Source organism: Sus scrofa, chromosome 9 (assembly GCF_000003025.6).
Source record: "Sus scrofa isolate TJ Tabasco breed Duroc chromosome 9, Sscrofa11.1, whole genome shotgun sequence".
In the NCBI taxonomy this organism is placed as follows: Eukaryota; Metazoa; Chordata; class Mammalia; order Artiodactyla; family Suidae; genus Sus; species Sus scrofa.
In genome coordinates, this window is record NC_010451.4 from 101,579,719 (window position 1) to 101,600,547 (window position 20,829).

Genomic DNA, 20,829 nt, shown 5'->3' on the forward strand with positions numbered 1-20,829 from the left:
TACTCCCCATAGCCAGACCTCTATTTTGAACCACATGGTATTAATTTAATTTATAACCCAAAAAATTCACTAGATTTTTTTTTTTTTGCTTTTTCTTATTTCCCCAATACATTATTTTTCTTTCTACTGTACATGATCTAAACAAAATTTAATGTCTATCTCCAGTAGCCAAATTAGTCTTGGACAATGAAATTTTTCCATGATAGTAGATGTTCCGAAAAGGTGACAGATTTTAAAAGCATTTCCAAAAGTGGAATTGTAATTTTCTTTTTTTCTTAGGTGCTACATTGGAATTAGCACACAGTCTCCTAAAATGTAAATACTCATTTTCATATTTCATATTCAAGCTCTGACAGTTTTGTTAACATATCTTATAAAAATAAAAATAATTAAATTGCCTTATCACTTTCTGATCAAAATTTTTTTTTCTTTTTTGGCCGCCTCCACAGCATGTGGAAGTTCCCTTGGCCAGAGATTGAATCTGAGCTGCAGCCGTGACCTAAGCCACACGTGTGGCAACAATCGATCTGGTCAGGGCTGGGAATCAAACCAGCAACACCACAGAGATGAGCTGGATCATTAACCTGATATGCCACAGCAGGAATTCCCTTGATTACAACTCTTACACTCCCAAGAGAAAGGACCAGGCCTGAAACAGTAGAGATTAATGTATCTTTCAACAAGTCATTGTGGGATATAAAACAAGTGTCGCTACCCAACAGACACACAGTTTAACAAGGCACTCAAGATCAGCTAATGGAACCAGAATGTTCCAGCAGAAGGAAATTAATCATCACACTGGGGCTGACCTGACAGCGCACTGTATAGAACATTAAAATGTGTAGGAGTATGAGCTTGAGGAATTTGTGAAATCATGAAACTGGTCACCCAGGGTAAAACTTGTGTAAACCTGCAATGTATCAAATTTCTGTAGCAAAATAAGACTAATAACAACAAACTATATAGCAGATGGAAGAGGAAAGCATCAGGGTTCGTGGAAACAATAAATTTTACTACCCTCCTAAATTTTCAGAATGAATAGAAATCAATTAAAGATATCAGCTTGCTAATGTTAAGTCAGATTACTGATTGTATCCCAAGATGAGTCATCCACAATGCCTGTGGACTTGAAAATCACCTGAGAAGCAAACAGTGGACACTAACCTCAACAGTTTGATTTAATTTATCTTGGGTCAAGCCACTGATTTATAGATCTCTCAGATGATTCTGATGTGAAGCCAGAATTGAGAGCTCTTATCCTGGATGATGCTGAAGTAAGTGAAAGACTAGTGCAGACACCAGTGTTTGGCATGCTGTTGAGAGAAAATAGTGAGGATTAGCCATCTTTAAGGTTATAGCTATTCTATCTTTGGAAGTAAAGCTAGCAAAAAGACATAGACTGTAATCATGGGTTTATGGGAGCCTCTTCTATTCCCACTCCATTGTACTGAGCATTTTCAATTAGTAATTAAAGATGATGGGGAATAAATTGTTTTATGTTTGATTTTTCCTCTATTATAAGGACGTTGCAGTGAACATCCTTGTGTATACATATTGTAGCTGTGAGAGAATATTTGCATGATAAATTCCTAGAGGTGGAATTATTTGATCAAAATGTTTATACATTTTAGGTGTTGATATTTATTTAATGTCAACTACCCATCAAAGAGGTTTTAATTTCATCTATTTTAATCTGTATCTAATTATAAGTTTGTATACACAAGACAGACAGGGAATAACCAAGAGTATACAGGTCTAAGAAGGGAGAAGATTTGAAGAGAGAGCAATGGTTTGAGAAAAAATGTATAGCTGGAATCTAATACACAGCACGAATGAACCTTTCCACAGAAAAGAAAATCATGGACTTGGAGAACAGACTTGTGGTTGCCAAGGGGGAGGGGGAGGGAGAGGGAGTGGGATGGTTTGGGAGCTTGGGGTTAATAGATGCAGACCATTGCCTTTGGAATGGATAAGCGATGAGATCCTGCTGTATAACGCTGGGAACTATATCTAGTCACTTATGATGGAGCATGATAATGTGAGAAAAAAGAATCTATACGTGTGTGTAACTAGGTCACCATGCTGTACAGTAGAAAATTGACATAACACTGTAAACCAGCTATAATGATAAAAATAAAAAATCAGTATTAAAAAAGTAATAAAATAAAGTGGAGACAAAAAATGTATAGAGAGACAAAGTGAGGTAATGAAAGTGTGATTTGGGGGGCAGTGCCAAAGGACAATTTGAAGCTGTCATAAATTGTAAAATTTTCTTTCAAGCAGCAATTGGCTATATAGGCAAGGAGAAAGGGACTCAATTGACTTTTTTCAACATTATATTTGGGACCTTCCATTATAGTTTCACATAGTTTTAAAAAGGAAAATTATCACCATAGTGGTGAGTGTATTGCTAAGTTTATTCAATAGAAACACACGTGCACTGGAGTTAAAAAAAGTGTTCATTGTAGCATTGTTTATAACTGAAAATTTGGAAACAGCAAATGTCATTGATGCTTAATCAGTATGAGAGTAAATAAACAGATTGTGATAAATTTGCATGATAGATTATTACACACATACATATATACATTTACAAAATTGCTGCCTTCCTACATATGATTTTGTCTTGCATTAAAGTAACATTACACATCATAAGACTTTTTACACCATTACAGAATTATAAATGTTATTTTAATAGTGCTAGGGATTTAATTTTATTTATGTACCACCATTTACTTTAAAGCTTCAGAAGTGAAAAAAGAGGAGTTCCCATCATGGTTCAGTGTGGTAATGAACCCAACTAGTATCCATGAGGCCACTGGTTCAGTCCCTGGCTTTGCTCAGTGGGTTAAAGATCCGCCTTTGCCATGAGCCATGGTGCAGATCCTGCATGGCTGTGGCTGTGGTGTAGGCCAGCAGCTGCTACTCTGATTCAACTCCTAACCCCTAGCCTAGGAACTTTCATATGCTGCTGGTGTGGCCCTAACAAGACAAAAAAAAAAAGAGAGAGAGTTGGAGAAACAATATAACCAACACCTGAGTATATCACACAAAGATTTAATAAATTTTAATATTTTCCTAATTTTGCTTAGATATTTTTTATTTTTAATAAAACAATGCAGATGCAGTTGAATCTATTCTATTATACCTTTCTTCAAATTTCAATTCCATGTTCCTCTCTCATTTTTCAGAGTTACCAGTCTCTTGGATTTGGTGTTTATAATTTCATACGTTTTTTCATAGTTTTGCTGTATGTGTTTGTGTCTATGAACTAGTTGTGCATATTAAACAACTTTATGTAAGTTCTTTATATACATATGGATATGCACATAAATATATTTGCAACCTAGTTAGCTGAGAGTTTTTATCAGGAGTATATTATTTTGTTAAATATTCTTTCTATATGTTTCTGATTAAGTGGTTTTGCTTTTTTTTTTTAGTTAATATGGTGATATATGTTGATTGGTTTTAAACACTTGTTCCTAATGTATTGTCTATTTTACATATTGCTACATTCCACTTGCTAAAATATTGCAAGTTTTTGTATGTATATTCATGAGGGATAAGAGTCTATAATTTTCTTCTACTTTTGGCCTTGTTTGGGGATTATGGTCTTGTTGGTCTTATAAAATGAATTGGATAGTATTGCCTCTTCTTATTTTCTGAAACAGTTCGTATAGATTAGTATTTTTTCTTCCTTGGGTATTTGGTAGAATTCACCAGGAAAGCTATCTGGTCCTGGAATTTTTTCCAGGAGGGATAGTTTTTAACCAAAAACTGAAATATACACACACACAGTGGTATATATTTACACAGCTCAGGCTATGTTGGATTCTTATGTTTGCTTTGGTTTTGTCAAGGAATTTGTAGATTTTATCTAAGTTGTCAAATTTATTGGCATGGGTTTATTAATATTATCTCATTAATGAGCTTTTTAATATATGTTGAATCTGTTGTGATTTTACTACATTGCTAATATTGCCAATTTGTGTCTTTTTAAAAATCTGTCTGGCTAAAAGTTTATCACTTACATCGATCCAGCTCTTGGCTTTATTGTCTCTCTATTGATTTCTGTTTATTTTTATTGACTTCAAGTCTGTATTATTCCCTTTTTTCTTCTTACTACTTCTTACTTTCAGTTTAACCATTAGAGGAGGTTATCAAGTGGCTATGACCACCGCTTGAGCTTGAGCTTGACCCGAGAGCTGGACCTTTGCAATGGAAGGCTCCTCACCCCCTCCCTCACCTTGGACATGCATTCTGCCGACGTTCACAGTGGGAGCCATTTTCAAGGACACAGCCTTGAGAGAGCAGTATGTTGTAAGACTATATGGACAGTATATTGGCCAATCCAGTTAACCTCTAAATAAACTTTAAAGATTCTGATGAGCAAACACAGAGATTTATTCCTCTTGCAACCACCCAAGACAAGCTTCATACATAAAGTCTTTGCTAATTAAACTTGCCACGTACACATATGGAATTGTTTGTCTCTTTCTTTGGCTTTTCTCTACTCTGTGTGTACAGGGTCAGTTTGCGAACCAGCATTTGCTCTTCCTTTTCTAGCTCCTGAGGTCATTTATTTGAGACCTTTCTTATTTTCTAATATAAATATTTTGGATTATAACTTTGTAATTCTTGATTTATTACCATCCCACAAATTTTGGTGTGTTGTGTTTTCATTTTTGTTTAGTTCAGAATAATTTCTCATTACCTTTTTGATTTCTTCCCTTACATAGGTTAGTTTACAAATATTTGAGGCTTTTTCAGATATCTTTTTGTTATTGGTTACTAATTTAATTTTCTTTGGTCAGAAAATATAGTTTTTATTATTTGAACCATATTAAATATTAAAACTGTTTTATGACCCAGATATGGTCTATCTTGGTAAATTTTACGTGTGTTCACTTAAATATATACATTATGCTGCTTCTGGAGGGTGGAATATTTTATAATGTCAGGTTAAGTTGGTAGATAGTGTTGTTCAGGTCTATATCTTTCCTGATTTTCTATTTATTCTATCGATTATTGAAAGAAGTGTGTTGAAATCTGAATATAATTGTAGACTTGTAAATTTCTCTCTGTCGTTCTGTTTTTGCCTCATGTATTCTGACTCTCTGTTGCAGGTACATAATCCTTTAGGATTTTTAAGTTGATGAATTGACCCCCTTTATTATTATGGAATAACCTTCTATCTCTGTTAATATTCTTTGCTCTGAAATCGACTTTTTATGATGTTATTACACCATGACAGCTTTCTGTTATTCATGAAACATCTATCCTTTCACTTTTAACATTTTTGGGTATATATAAAGTCTGCTTCTTGTAGGTAGCTTATAGTTAGAGCTTTCTTGTTTAATCTAAACTGATCATCTCTATCTTTTAATTTTGTGTGTGTGGCTTGGAAGTTGCTTTTGGCTTTATATTATACATCTTAATGTATCATGTCAGCCAACAAGTCATATAACACTTCACATATAAGAAGTTTACAATAGTACATTTCCATCCCCCTCCCCTAGCATTTATTTTCTTGTAGTCATACATTTTAAATCATTGTGTGTTATGAATACCACAGTAGAGTCTTATTATCTTTGCTTTATACCATCTTGTCTTTTAAAATTATTAAAAATATACATACAGTTTCTATTTACCATTTAAAATGCTATTTTGAAATAATTATTATACAGGTGGCTGCAATTGTATGTTAATAACTTTACGTTTCCTTCAGGATAGAATATTTTTTTTTTTGCATTTTTGTCCTTCAAGTAGCCAGTATAGGCACCAAATTAATATTTTTTGAAATTTCTACAAGTTATATTTCTAAAATGGGCTCTGCAAAGGAACATATGTTCTGAATAACTAAAACTTTTCATTCTTTACGTTTTGCAATTTTTTTTCATTTTAAGGAAATTACTACATTTTCTTCTGCTCAGATCTCTTTTTAAATATAGCATTCTAATTTTACAAGTTTGGGATTTTCTTTCCAAAGAGATCTCTTATTTGTGCTCTCCAGCTACTTTCTTGGTAGTTCTGAATGATCTTCCTGGATATTGCTGCCCTAACTCAGGAACAGTTTAGAGAATGTCTTACTTGCTTCTCCATCTTGTAGGATATCAGACTCCTGGTTTTCTTATTCTCTCTTGGCAGAACACTTGGTCCGGATGTACTCTTAGTGGTTGCTTCTCCCTTCCCATTCAGCAAGCTTCCCCTCTACTCCCGCCAGCTACTTCCATCCATTTCTCATGACAAAGTCTATACAGAATACTGCATGGGTTGGAGTGAAGTACCTTGTTATTTGGGAGCCTGGTCTCTGCAGACAGATTGACTGGGTTTAAATCCTGTCTCAGCCACTCACTAGTCCTGTGACTTGGACAAGTTACTCAAGCTGCAAAATGGGTACAAGGCTACTGAGCTTATGAAGTTGTTAAGAGAAGCAAATGAGCTAATACATGCAAAATGCATATACGGTACTTCACATAAGGTTAGAACTCAAAAAAAATTAGTGCTTATTAATATTATTATTTATACAAAGAAACTCCCCCTTTAATTCCTTACTTTGCTATATTCACCAATCATGTCTTTTTCCTTTTTCTAATAGGTAAACATTCTCAAAAACTCCATCTGTCTTTGGAAAAATGATAAATTTGTTAAAAAGGAAGTTTTCTAATATGTATCACTGAATATATTAAAAATTTGCAGATTGCTTCAGCAACAGATAGCCCTCTAGCCAAGTTATTTTTAATATTTTTCTGTAATTCACTGCAAAATCAAATATCTTAAATTGTTTAGCTTAAGATAATTCTTTTTTTCTTTGTCTTATTTTCATATATCATGCTAGTTTTGCCAAGATATAATCCTCAGCTTAAAGCTGAAATGTGTTTATTTTTCATATACAACTTTATATAATTTCTAATTTTTAAAACAGAAAATATTAAATTTCTTAGCAAATATAAAATATGAATGTGACCATTAGTTTCTCTTACAAATAATATGTGACTTGATTCTCATGGTAGATATGCAGCATATATTCAGGGCTTTACAGATATACTATGATGAAATTTACATGTAAGTTCAGAAGCACTTAGAGGCTCAATACTTCTTCCCTGTATTAAATATGTACTGAATTTCATAGGCTGCAGAAGTATTACTAATGAAATTATACTCCCTGGCAGCAAAGTCAGCAAGATATCATTATTTACCACAGAAAGATGCAATGCCCTCAGCACATACCTAGGGCATGGAGAAACTCATTCACTTCTCTACTCATAGGAACAGGTCTGTTTTTACTTGTGGGTATAGTGTCACAAATCAAATAATTCTCATTGCAATTATGTGTTTAAATTTGTTCAAAGATTGCTTAAGGACAGTTTTTCTTCTTTAGGGACAAATATCTATGTTCCTTTCTCAAAGATTTTTTTCCCCCTTTTTTGTTTCTATGTATAAGAAACCTTCCTAGTCATACTTTTAAGAATTTTTCAAAGGGATAATGAACATATATGTGAAATGTTACACTTTCTACTACCCACCATCAGAAATGGTCATATTTTTCTCTATATTGTGGTGGTGTACTCAAATGCCAGTATTTGCATCGCAGCTTGTTGGTTTACAAGCACAGGTCAAGGATACAAAAGCATCAAGACACAAAAGATCAAAAGGTGTAATGCAGAGGTGGGCAAACTACTGCTTGCAGGTCAAATCCAGTCCACCACTTTATAAATAAATTTTATTTGAAAACAGCAATGCACATCCCTTTATGTTTTATCTGTGGCTGCTTTCACATACAATGAAGTGTTTAGTAGATACCACAGAGAGTTATGGCTGCCAAAGCCTAGGTAATTACTATCTGACTCTTTCAGAAAAATTTGCCAATCCCTAACCCAAAGGAACAGTTGGAGATAAAATGTTACTTAACTTTTGTTCCTGGATGTTAAACCTACAAACAATGTTGATTTTGATATGGCTTCATTAATGCCCTGCAGTCTAGTTTGGCCAGGCTTTGTTTTTCTAGTTTTCAAATACTGGACTCTTTAGCGCTTCTTGTATGGGACAGTACTTAATACTTTGGGTTTGAAAGCCAGAGGACTATCATTATAGTCATCAGTTATCTCCAATAACTGATGCTACCTTGGGGGCATTTTCTAAGTCATCTGTTAGAATGATGGTGTTCTTATCTTGCTTTTATATTTTGTCTCAATTAATCCCCGCAGGTAACCTTGTTTTCTTATCCTCTGTAAAGGAGTTAAGGATTTATCTAAAATTACAAATATGTCTCCAAAGAATCCAATATTTATTTTGATGATTCGCTAATTACTTCAGTATCTTGTGCCAGAAGTATCTTAATTAGCATTCTTTTGAAATGTCCTTAAAACTTTCTTTTTTTATTTATTAATTCATAAAACTTCTCTTAATCTCTCATGATATTGCAAGCCTCAGAAACACTGATTTGGTAGTCTATAAAGCCAAAAATATTTGTCATCCCTTGGTTTTATTCTGATGTTTTTGTGTAAACATTTCCAACAAAGGTCACAAATGAGTATTTGACAGCCCACTATACACATTCCTCTACCCTGTATCATTTTCAATTTTCTGTCCAATCAAGGGGTGAGCAAAGTGGCATAGAAAGAAGACTAGAGGGTCTAGGGGTTATGATAATTTCATAGAAACAGAGTCCTGCTGCCCTTCAGACCTAAAGAGTCACATGGATCCTGGCAACAGTGCTGATGGCTGCGTATTTGATGTTTAGATTTTAAAAAGGCAGAAACAGTACCCTCCTCCCACCTTTCTGGTTAATCTCTAGAGGCATAAAATTGTCTGCTAACTAAAAAAATCAAAACAAAACAAATCAAGGTACTTGGGTTTTCATTTTTCTTAGAGTGCTGATTATTTTATTTGATCAAGTTGTTTTTTTCCTTTTCCCCTCAATTTCCTAAGGAGAACCTGGGCCATATAGCACAACATTTAATGCCTGACTCACCCTTCTTCTTTTCTTCCCTCTGTAATTATTTAAAATGTATACTTGAGAACTTCAATAAATAAAAGTTGATCACTCAAATACGTAATTTGGGAGTTCCCTTCGTGTCTCAGTGGTTCACGAACCCAACTAGGATCCAAGAGGATGTGGGTCCCATCCCTAGCCTCACTCCTTGGACTAAGGATCCGGCATTGCTGTGAGCTATGGTGCAGGTTGCAGTTGTGACTCAGATCCCGTGTTGCTGTGTCTGTGGTAAAGGCTGGTGGCTGCAACTCTGATTTGACCCCTAGTCTGGGATCTCCCATATGCTGCGAGTACAGCCCTAAAAAGCAAAAAAAAAAAAAAAAAAAAAAAGAAAAGAAAAAAAGAAAAGTAATTTGCACTATATAATCAGATACATCAATGTTTTAAAATCCCTGAATAGTTAACTGTCTTCTTATCTTCATCTGTATTTTTTGGTATTCTATAGACTCTAGTCTATTATCTACCTTGGGCATTTCAGAATATAGAATGCCATAGAGACATATGGTGATACTAAAAGTTAATGTCATTGAGAGATTCTAATAGAGATAAAATGATAAAGTTACGATCTACTAAATCTTCCATGCAATGAAGGTCAAAGGATAGAGTGTCTGCATTGCTCAGAAGGCGGGTGGTATCTACATAGTCTAGTTCTAGCCCAGATTAATTTTATGTGAAGAGTGTATAAAAACTTCGCACTTTCCTATAAAAAGGCATAGATCTTTCCTTTCAGTATGTAATCTCAAAGCATTATCTATTAAATAATAAGTCAGGGAGTCAAAATCTTTTTATTAATTCTATAGAATGCCAGATATAGAACATATCTAAATTGAATACTGGAAAATTAAAATCAAAAGTTCAAAACTGCATTAGTTGGTAACAAGAGGGCATTCAACTTTGATTTAGTATTATTAGTCTAGTTGTAGACAAGCTATAATTTATCATTTAGTAAATCAGATACTTTAGCATAGGGGAATAGTGAGATATTTTTTTCTTGCTTATTGGAGATCCACAAATTTTTTTCATTTGTGTCTTCTGTTTTTTTGCATTGACCATTTTTTTCTTAATGCAAGAGATTTTCTGCATTAAATACTTGGTTTTTTTTGTTTGTTTCTTTGTTTTTTTGCCATGTTATTTATCACTCCTGGTAAGCAATATTCAAGCCCCCTCCGTCTTTCAAGATTTAAGCTGTATTGTTGCACATGTAGGACCTAGACGGTTTATATTACATCAAGTAATAATGAAAGTTATTTGGAAGCAAACATAAATGAAGATTTGTCAATTATTTTCCAAAATCAATTAACTTCTAAGAAAACTATGAAAAAGCAATGTGCAACTGCAAAAGAGAGTGCTTTGGTTTTGCAGTATATCTCTCACGATTATATTCACCTACATAGTGATGTATGACTCATTTCCTCTGAACCCAGTACATAGCTATAGATTACTCTAGGGCCAATGACAGGTCATGAATCCCATGTTTTATGAGCAGTCGTGGTTAAATTAACAATGGAATTTAACACTGCTTTTTGTTTGAGCAAGTGAGACTAGAAGAGCAGTTTTCAAATTATTGTACTTGGACCAGAAGCATCAACATCACCTGGGAACTTTCTGGAAATGCAAATTCTCAGGCCTCACCCAAGACAGTGAATCAGAAAATCCAGCATGATACCAAACAGTCTGAGTTTAAGAAGTCCTTCCTGTGATTCTGATGCATCCTTCATTTTAAGAACCACTTGTTTGGGTTTGATGATGCCTCAATCAACTGTTAAGATGTGAGACAGTAATTGGTGCCATCTGGAACATTAGTCTGAGTCTTTATATCCAGAGATATGCAAAGAGAGATTTCTTCTTCAAAAACTTCTCTGTGTCTAAAAGATAGGTAACACTACTGGTATATGTCATTGCAACTTTAAACAAATATTGACAGTGTCCTGTTTTACGGGATAAGAGAGTTTTTAAATAATTCCTGAGATTTAGAGCTATATACCATTAAGAAAATAGGTCAAAAGTTACTACCTGTATTTTGAAATGGATTTTTCACATCTTCAATATTTTATAAAACATTCATATTGTTTTACTGAGACAAGAAGTAATTCTTATACCTAATAGGTGAATAATTGACTCAAGTTGTCTTTTCCTTTCTGGCCTTAACCCAATCCTCCCCATCTGTTGATATGAAACCTATAAAGCTCATGTTGCTTTATAATCTATCACAAAGAGTCAATGGCCCAAACTATATTATTTACTTTGTTTGCTTTAGCTCTATATCTCTATGGAATCATACTTTTGGGTTTTATGTGATCGAAAATGAGTGTAATAAAACCTAAGGTATAGGCTGATTATGTAAAAGTTGATCAGAGCCATCGGTAAAGTCATCCCCTCAACATTTTTATTGGAAGCACACAGATAGATCTGTGGTAGTATGAGTAACTGACATACCATAAGAAGTGTCTTCAGGAATTTAAAAGTAAGTTAATTTAAGGTTGAATCCAGAGGAAGTCACCCTAGCTGTCAAGATTTATTTTCTCCAGCTTGCAGTTGAGAAACACTGGGAATAAAGAGAAAATATATTCAGAAACATGCATAAGAAAAGAATTCAGTTTCTCAGATTTTCACACAGTGACCCATCAGCCTGCAATTCAATAGGAACTGTGGACCTTTCAGCACATCAAAATAGATCACAATAGATGACTGCACTGACTATCATCTAGGTAGTCTTTCTTATAAGACAACGGCTGGTTTTTTTTTGTTTGTTTTTTTGTTTTGTTTTGTTTTTGTTTCCCCCAAGCATTTTAGGAAATATCAGAAGGCTGAGGGGAAATGTACTTTAGAATTATATTTACCACCAATGTCATGCTCTTTTCTTATTAAAGCAAAAGGAGCAATGTTCCTTCATTTAAAAAAAGTAGAATTAAAAAAAAAATCCATTGGCACCCAAGTTGCCATGGTAACAAAATGACAAGTGGCTTTCATGTGCTTTCTCTGTGTATCAATAATAAGCTAGCCATTTGGGAGCAAATTCATTCTCTTCAGGCATGTCTTTTGAGCACAAGTATTATGTGCTTCCATTAACTCATGAAGGAGGTGTTATTCATGCAGTACTTAATTAAGATATTATTAATAAGTTTTTTCTTAAAGAAATTAAACAATAAGAGATAAAGCAGAGACTTAATTTAGCACCATTTCCTCTGTTTCCATTCCAATTTTTTCTTTGGAGGAGTGGCCAGGAAAAATATAATCAAGAATGAACTATAAAAGAATTTGGATAATAAAAATTTATTTTGGACATTTCTAAATGCCACTTAGGGAAGTCCTGACAAAATATAGAAGAGCAATAAGAAAAGGTGAGCTTTAGCTTTAGTTTTATGATATATCATCTGTAGCTCCTCTTTTTTCTCCCTTGTTTCCACCCTGTACCTAATGCTGGGTGATCACTTGTTATTACTGTTGAGTCTTGTTTCACTGTCATTTCTCTATTCATAATTTTTTGAGATAGGAAAGTAGCTATAATTATTTCAGCATAAAAATAAATAACTGCTTCAGGAAATTCAACTTAACTATTTCTCCAGTCTAGATTTAATTACCTTTAGGTATAAATTACCATTGTACAACACTTTATTACATTTACATTATTTGCCTTATTTTTAGAATTGTATCTCTTTCCAAAGGAGTGTTCACAGATTACCAACTGCTTTCTTATTCTTCAGCCATTTGCTTTCTCCTTCTGGTGCCAATTGATTTAACACCAACTAATATCTTTTCTTCCCGGACACATAGCTCTAAAATCTTGCTCTGTGAGTCTTATTGTTGAAGGTCCTATGCCTGAGGGTAAAATTAAATGATCCACTAATCAGGTTTTATGAGCATTTTCACACTTTTCAAATGATTCAGCAAAGGGGAAAAAAACTTCTTGCAATCTAATCCATAGGCTCTATTGGCCTTAAGTGTCTGTCTAACAAAAGGCAGAGCTCCTTCCAATAGCGACTGAATCATTGCATCTCACATTTTAGTGTGCAATCAAAGGAAATGGATTTCTATCTTAACTTATGTTTCTTTACACCCAAGCAATAAAAGGGGCAATCTATGCCTTTAGGCATAGGTTTCAGCCTTAATCAAATTAATTCATTTGAAACTTTTATTATAATAGATTCCAAAAATAAGATATTATCAGTAATGTTTATTAGAATTATAGTGTTCTAGTATATTCATATTACTAAGGAGGAATGCAATATTGTTGCCATAGTTTATAATACCTTTTTATATTCAATATTTACCTCACCACATAGTAAGAAAACTGATGATCAAATAAATGATGTTTTAATCCAATACCACATATATCTAAAATACTAAAACAGAAATAGAATGCAGGTGTTCTGAATTTCACTTCTAAGTATCTTTTTGCCGCACAATGCTTCCACCTTCTTCTTTTAAAAATGAGGGATGATATATATGTGCCTATGTGTGTGTACATATACCAGTCATTAGAAACCACCATGCACTGTTATATGTGTCAACCCTATGAAAATAATCTTGAAAATTCAGAAACACCTGTATATGTAAGTCAATTGACTTAAGCTAAATGAAGCAGTATGTGAAATAAGTGAAGTTTCTCTGAATTTAATGATTAGGAATTAGTGGTCTCCTGTTGACTCCCAGGTGTCTCTAACCAAGCTGTCATTCACCCCTATGAAACCTGCAGCCCACAAGTATTGTAGATCTCTGCTTCCCTTCAGGTCTTTTACTGTCTGTCTCTTGAAACTTTTGCTCTGTATTGTCTAAGCGTATTATGGTTACAAATCCCAGTAACTGACCCACTGAATAGTCCATCGGTGCTAATGATTTGATTTATGGTCATTTAATAAGATTTAACCCTTTACAGAATGCTATATGATTTCCTTAAATTTTTTTTGTTCATTTATTCTCCATCTCTTCTTGTCAGAATGTAAATTCCAAAAAGGAAAGAATCTAAATATAAATCTAAAATATTCAAGATATTTATCAGGTATCATAAATAGTGCTTGGCACATAATAAGTGCTCAATTAATGTCTGTGGCATGAGTTAATGGGGAAGAAAGCAGCTACCTATGACATCATCTCTGTTCTTTCAGACAAGAATACTTAACATATAATTCTTTTTGAGCACCTCACAAGTTCTAGACATTGATTTAAGCAGCTTATATGGATTATCTCACTTGTTCTTCTAATTAACTCTTTAAAGATGTCACTATTATTCCCATTTTACAGATAAGAAAACTAGAGATTATAGAGGTGAAGAACATTGCTCAAGGTATTTCTTATAGAAAATGTCAGAGCTGGAGTTCTCCTGTGGCTCAGAGGGTTAAGGACCTGACATTGTCTCTATGAGGATGAGAGGGTTCAATCCCTGGCCTTGCTCAGTGGGTTAAGCATCCAGCATTGCCGTAATCAGATGCAGATTGGACCTGGTGTTGCTGTGGCCTGTTGTAGGCCTATAGCTGCAGCTCTATTGGACCCTTAGTCCAAGAACTTCCAAATGCTACAGGTGCAGCTATTAAAAAAAAGGAAAGAAAATGGCAGAGCTTCAACAAACTCAAGCAGTTTGGTTCCATGGCTCACATTCTTATCTACTGTAGTGTGTGTTTTAAAGGTAGTTTTTGTTTTGTTTTAAACCAAAGAGTAATTCTAATGGTGAGAAAAGATGTTGATACATGGCAGGCCAGAAAGGAAAGGTATTTCTGAAGCAGTAAATTCTTTTATTGTTTCAACTCATATGTTCCATCAAGGCAAGTCCTTCTAAAGAGATTCTACGACCTGGCATAGCACAGAGGTACATTTGTTTTCAATAATAAAATATGAGCTTTTTCTGACTCTTTTGGATTCTATTTTCCTCTCCTTCACTTTTTTTTGTTGTTGCTGTTGTCTTTTTGCCATTTCTAGGGCCACTCCCACAGCACATGGAGATTCCCCGGCTAAGGGTTGAAATCAGAGCTGTAGCTGGCAGCCTATACCACAGCCATAGCAACTCGGGATCTGAGCCGCGTCTGCAACCTTCACCACAGCTCACGGCAATGCCAGATCCCCAACCCACTGAGCAAGGCCAGGGATTGAACCCACAACCTCATGGTTCCTAGTCAGATTCATTAACCACTGAGCCACAACAGGAATTCCCTCCTCTCCTTCACTTTTTCAACCAAATCTCTTGACTAGAGATTGGATAGATAAGCCTTTTGGAGTGGGTATGTGATCAGCCTTGTGCTTTACCAGGGCTAATTGGATAGCAAAGTGATAAACTAAAAGGGGGAGGCAGACACACCAGGGACATTGTCATTGCTTAGTCCAGGAGGACAGTATTTGGAGCAGAGATGGTGTAGAAGTGAAGGATGATATTGTGGAGTTACAGGACATAGAATTTGCCAGATTCTGGCAATGGAGAATGGAGAGGAAATAAAAGAGTGAGAGAGACTTCAAATGTGACTTGTAGGGAAAGTTGCAGAGCATGCATGACTGGAAGAATGGTGGTGACATTAACAGAGGAACAGGATGGAAATAATACATTTTCATTATGATATTTTCCCAAAATGCTGAGTCAGATTTACTTCCTGTGAAGGTTGAATAAAGACATTTTCAGACACGCAAATCTCAAAAAATGTAGCTCCCATGCAATTTTCGACAAAAAGCATCTGACAGTTACGCTCTGCCAAAATGAAGGAATGGACTACAAAAAGAGATACAGAACCTGGATAAGAGGGCATACAACACAGGGAAAAGGCAAAGTGAATCCCCAGGATGATGGCAGCTGTGTGGTAGGTCAGCACAGTCTGGATTGGAGCAGGACAGAAGTCTCCAGGAGAGATTTCTTCAATAACATACATGATGACATATCAAATATACCTGTATGTTTTGAGAATATATTTGTTTACCTAACATGGAAAGAGTTAATTAATTGAATTATTGATCAACATGGGGAAATTTGGAAATGAAAACATTAAATTCAGAGTAAAAAATTATACAAAAAAAAGACAATCACTACAATACACATTTCTATTAAGAATAGATTTACATAGCAGTATTATTGTAAATGTTAGATAGTAATTTAACACAACTTTGTCCTACTAGAATTGGAGGAGGAAAGAAAGAGGAGGTGATGTGTAGAAGTGTGGGCAAAAGAGTTAAATCTTCATTTTCTTTACCAAGAAATGAATAGCGACTCAAGTAACAACAAAACAACAACAACAACAGCAACAAAACCAAGAGACATAATAAATTATGTAAAGTTATGGAGGTAAAGCAAAAGAATCAGCTAAAAGAATAAGTGTTTTTATCTGGATATATGGAGGGGGATGTCTGGGGGTGTTGACAGTCTGCTTAAAAAAAACCTTCTAGGGTTACAGAATAACAAACCTTGTAGGATTAGAAAATCTTCAATATATCTGTATATGTTACTTGATAAAAAATAAAAACTGGACATTGAAAGAAAGCAGAGGGAGTTCTCATTGTGGCTCAGTGGGTTAAGAACCCGGCATTATGTCCTTGAGGTTGTATGTTTAATCCTTGGCCTTGCCCAGTGGGTTAAGGATCTGGCATTGCTGCAAGCTATGGTGTAGGTCGTAGATGCAGCTTGGATCCAGTGTTGCCATGGCTATGACACAGGCCTGCAGCTGCAGCTCCGCTTCAACCTCAGGAACCTCCATTGCCACAGGTGTGGCCTTAAGAAGAAAAAAAGAAAAAGAAAAAAGCAGAGAAGGGTTTAGTCTTAAGATGGATGGATGATTACAATTAAGGATGAAGATAATACAGATGCAGGAGGTAAAAGTTAGGAAATTTTAAGGAATTTTATTTCAGATTATCTCTTCTATATTACCAATAAGAGAATGAGCTAATGTCTTCTGCTGAAGGTCAAAGCCATTGATTATTAGAAAATGGTCAGGTGGTGTCAGAGAGGGAAGACACTTTTTAAAAGGATTGCCAAACATCAGGAGAATCAAACTAACATTCAATAGCCTGTATTTGTAGGGTATTTTTCAATGAAAGGTTATGGTTTTCTGTAGCAACTACTGTCTGTGAATGAAATGGCCTGTCGTGAACCAGGAGGCTCATTAAGAGGTGGAAAATGGTGAAAATAAACTAAAGAAGACATTTTAGGTTCCCAGCCCCTTAGTAGATAGAAAGTTAAGTGAAGCCGGATTTGGGGAACATCAGGGAAATCAGGAGAGCTCAAGAGCCTGGAGGTTTTAATTAGAAAGAGTACTATGAGAGATGATGGGAGATCAGTGTCAAAAGGGGAAATCGCAGCCTTAAGACTGTAGTGTGGAACTTCAAGCAACAACAAGGTAGGCAAACCCCCAGTCCAAGCAGGTCAACAGCAACAGCTGACACTGATGCAGCCACAGGGAATCTACATCCCCGAGGCTAGAGCACAACCCTAAATCCTTGCACCAGAATTTGGTGCAAGCAAGTCAGTCTAGTCAGATCAGCAGCCCTGTACTGTATATTACCTTCAAGTTTATGGTCTTACGCTTACATTGTGCTAAAAATGCATTACTGCGCTACAAGCAGTTAATTTATCAAAGCATGTAATTTCTGAAATATGCAGATAAATTAGGAAGGAAAATTGAAACTTTGTTTTGTGATTTTTCTTAATGATTAGAATGTGTTCTAGATAAATAGGAAAACAAATTGTCAAAAACGATTTTAATGCGCTTTTAATTCACAAAAGGTTAAGGACATAAAAGTCAGGATATTGAAAGTTAAGGTTCTCCTAGAAACATTAATTTGACAACATTATGCATACTAGGTGTGGGAGGTTTTTATTTTATAACATTAAAGCAGTAGGGAATATTATAAAATGTAGTTCAGTTAAACAAAATAAAATAACAAATTCAGGGGAAAGTCATTAAACATGATTATGGAAAAAACTGTTTTGCCACCTCCAAAGAAGGATTGTAAAAAAATTTTTTTTTTTTTGTATTTTTCTAGGGCCGCTCCTGCGGCATATGGAGGTTCCCAGGCTAGGGGTCTAATCGGAGCTGTAGCTGCTGGCCTACGCCACAGTCACAACAACATGGGATCCAAGCCACATCTGCAATCTACACCACAGGTCACAGCAGCACTGGATCCTTAATCCATTGTGTGAGGCCAGGGGTCGAACCTGCAACCTCATGGTTCCCAGTTGGATTCATTAACCACTGAGCCAGGACTGAAAAATTTAATTTTAGAAAATAATTCCTTCAAATCTTAAAAATGTTTTCAATGGAAATTATTTTGACCAAAAATAAATTTTCCTAGCACATTGTATAATCTAACATTAGTTTATGCCTATTGTTTGCAGTCCAGATTTGATTCGAATAGACTAAAAAGAGAACTGACTGGCTATTACATAGCCTAATTGATAAAGAGTTTGGAGAGTCACAATAAAATTAAAGGTTTGAAAATTTTTTTTGTTTAATATATAGAGAATATGGAGAATATTTTACATATGAAGAAGCCTGCCAATGTCCTATTACTTTGCTTACATATTTGCCCTATATATACTTCTGGATACCATTTGCATGTACGCAGAATTGAAATTCCAGTCTGAGTGCAAAATGTCTTTTGAAGTAGCATAGAAAAAGAAGAGGAGTTTCTGGAGTGTTGAGGGAAGGAAGTGTTCCAGAAAACAAACCCACAGGCTTTAATATGTCTCCATTTGGGTTCCCACCTCATAAACTAGATGGCTAGGTCTGGGAGCCTGAGTTCTTCAGTGGAGCTGTTCTCAGCCAAAGAGTGCTATTCCTGCCACCCTGGCCACAGAAGCTGTCTACTCTTTAAGTGATGCAGATGCAGGAAACAAGAGAGTGGAAGACCCATACAGTAACCCCTGAGAGTGTGCCACTTCCTAGTTCAGTCAGGGATGGAGGGAGGGAAGGTGAAAGAGAGAGAAGGAAGGAAGGGAGGAAGGAATATTACTAACATTGTAACTAATTCATTTATTAGTATTGTTTAATTCTAATTAATATTTATTAAATTTTAAGTAGTAGATAATAAAGATTTTCTGATCCTTTAAGTCAAATATAGGCTCTTACTTGGTTCAGACTTAACAAATGAAAAGCAACACCCCCTCCTCCCAAGAAGCAGATCATGGAAATATAAATTGACATTTTGCTAACATTTCTATTTTCTATTGTATTTTATGTCATAGCAAAGCAGTCTACAGAACAATAGAGTCCATTCATGGAAGGGAAATATGTAAATTCCTGAGCCAGCAGACTCCTGGTCTGGTATTCAAGCCACCTCTTCAAAAAAGGGCACAATGGTCTATATTTTTCACTGAAAAATCTATGCAGTCACATTCCATGGCAATGAACTCTTTATAAGCCTGATGAAGAAAAATGCTTTGTATATTTACTTTAGTTTTTACCCCCTGCTATTTTCTGTTTCCAAACAAACAGAAGGACAAATGCAAACTGCCAGCTCACAGGATGTACAAACAAGTGTTACTGAAAATTCAGAAGTATGGTGGTATTTCTAAAGTTCAGCAACAAATCACTTAGAGTCTTTGTTTTGTTTTTAATTTTCCTTATTCAGGCACCACAAGGCCACATAAGGAGGGTGAGGTCCCTGGAGTGGACTATATTTTCATCACTGTTGAAGATTTTATGGAATTGGAGAAAAGTGGTGCTCTTCTAGAAAGTGGAACTTATGAAGGTAAGCACAGCTCTACTGCTGAATTTATTTTTCTCCTTTGAGTGAAATACACTGGAATACCAGCTTACCAGTGCATTATTATTTGGTTTGAGAGCTTTAATAAGGTCACTGTAGAAGCATATTTCCTAAAGAAAATGTAAAATACATCTGGGTTAATCCTACTCTTAAGACGCCAAAAGAAATGTATGTATATATACCCACTGAAGTATCCTTGTGATTACCTCCAGAAGCTAAGCTCTGATCTTCCAAATAAATTATCTTCATTTCTAGGTAGCGTTTAAAAGAGCACAGGGCTTGAGTTCCAGCCCTGTTATTACCTCTGTATGGTTTTCTCAAGTTCTTTCACTTGACTTGCCTTCACTCACCTCTCTTTCAAAATGATGGTGTAAGGAAATACAATTGGTGGTTAAAGTCCAAAGCTCTCCTTGTGTACCTGTGTCAAATCTGAACCTATGAGCTAAAACCTTGAATGTAGGAAGTATGTTTCAGTGGAAAGAGCACTATAACCTAAGCCAGAATCTGCCTCAATTCCAAGTCTGGCTTTACTACCTATCCATGGGTATCTACCCATGTAGTATCTCTGGACCTCAGTTATCTTAACTGTAAAAGAAGAATACAACATTAAAAAATACAAATAAATAACATGATCACATTTATATATTTAAATTATATCTACATGCATGCAGTTTACGTCTAATGAAAAAATACATCTGTGTATATATGATGACATTTTAAAATAATACAACTAAAAATAGTAGAAAATAATGCTTTAATTTCTACATCAGTTATTACATGTGTAAACTGTATTTATATGTATTAAGTCCAAAGATGAATCTAGTTTTACTGAACCACAATTAATAACGAGTGATATTAAAAACACAACTTGTAATATATTCTGTGCTACTAGCCCATCAAATAGCAGCTAAACTGGGTTTGTATACATTTTGGCCCTCCATTTCTCCTTCATTTACTTGTAGATGTCCAGTAGTCTATTGTTTATAAAAACGCAGTAGTTTTCAGTTGTCACAGGTATTAAAATCTCCTTTCACTTCACCCTCTTAAGGCAATTTAGGCTGAGACACACACCCAAGTTATAGCTCAGATATTTTGTTGCTTATTGCCACATTCATAGGAAATAGGCAAAAATGCCCAGGGTGGGGAAATGGTTTGATACA

General features: G+C 35.1%; 1 protein-coding gene across 14 annotated transcripts in view; it reads left to right on the forward strand.

The window, feature by feature from the left end:
- MAGI2 (membrane associated guanylate kinase, WW and PDZ domain containing 2) overlaps positions 1-20,829 on the forward strand; it is a 1,324,507-nt gene that overhangs the window by 733,026 nt on the left and 570,652 nt on the right. For all 14 annotated transcript variants that reach the window (XM_021102528.1, XM_021102530.1, XM_021102529.1 and 11 more), the window contains one exon: positions 19,535-19,654. In XM_021102528.1, coding sequence (XP_020958187.1) covers positions 19,535-19,654 — 120 coding nt within the window. The remainder of the gene's footprint in view (positions 1-19,534; positions 19,655-20,829) is intronic.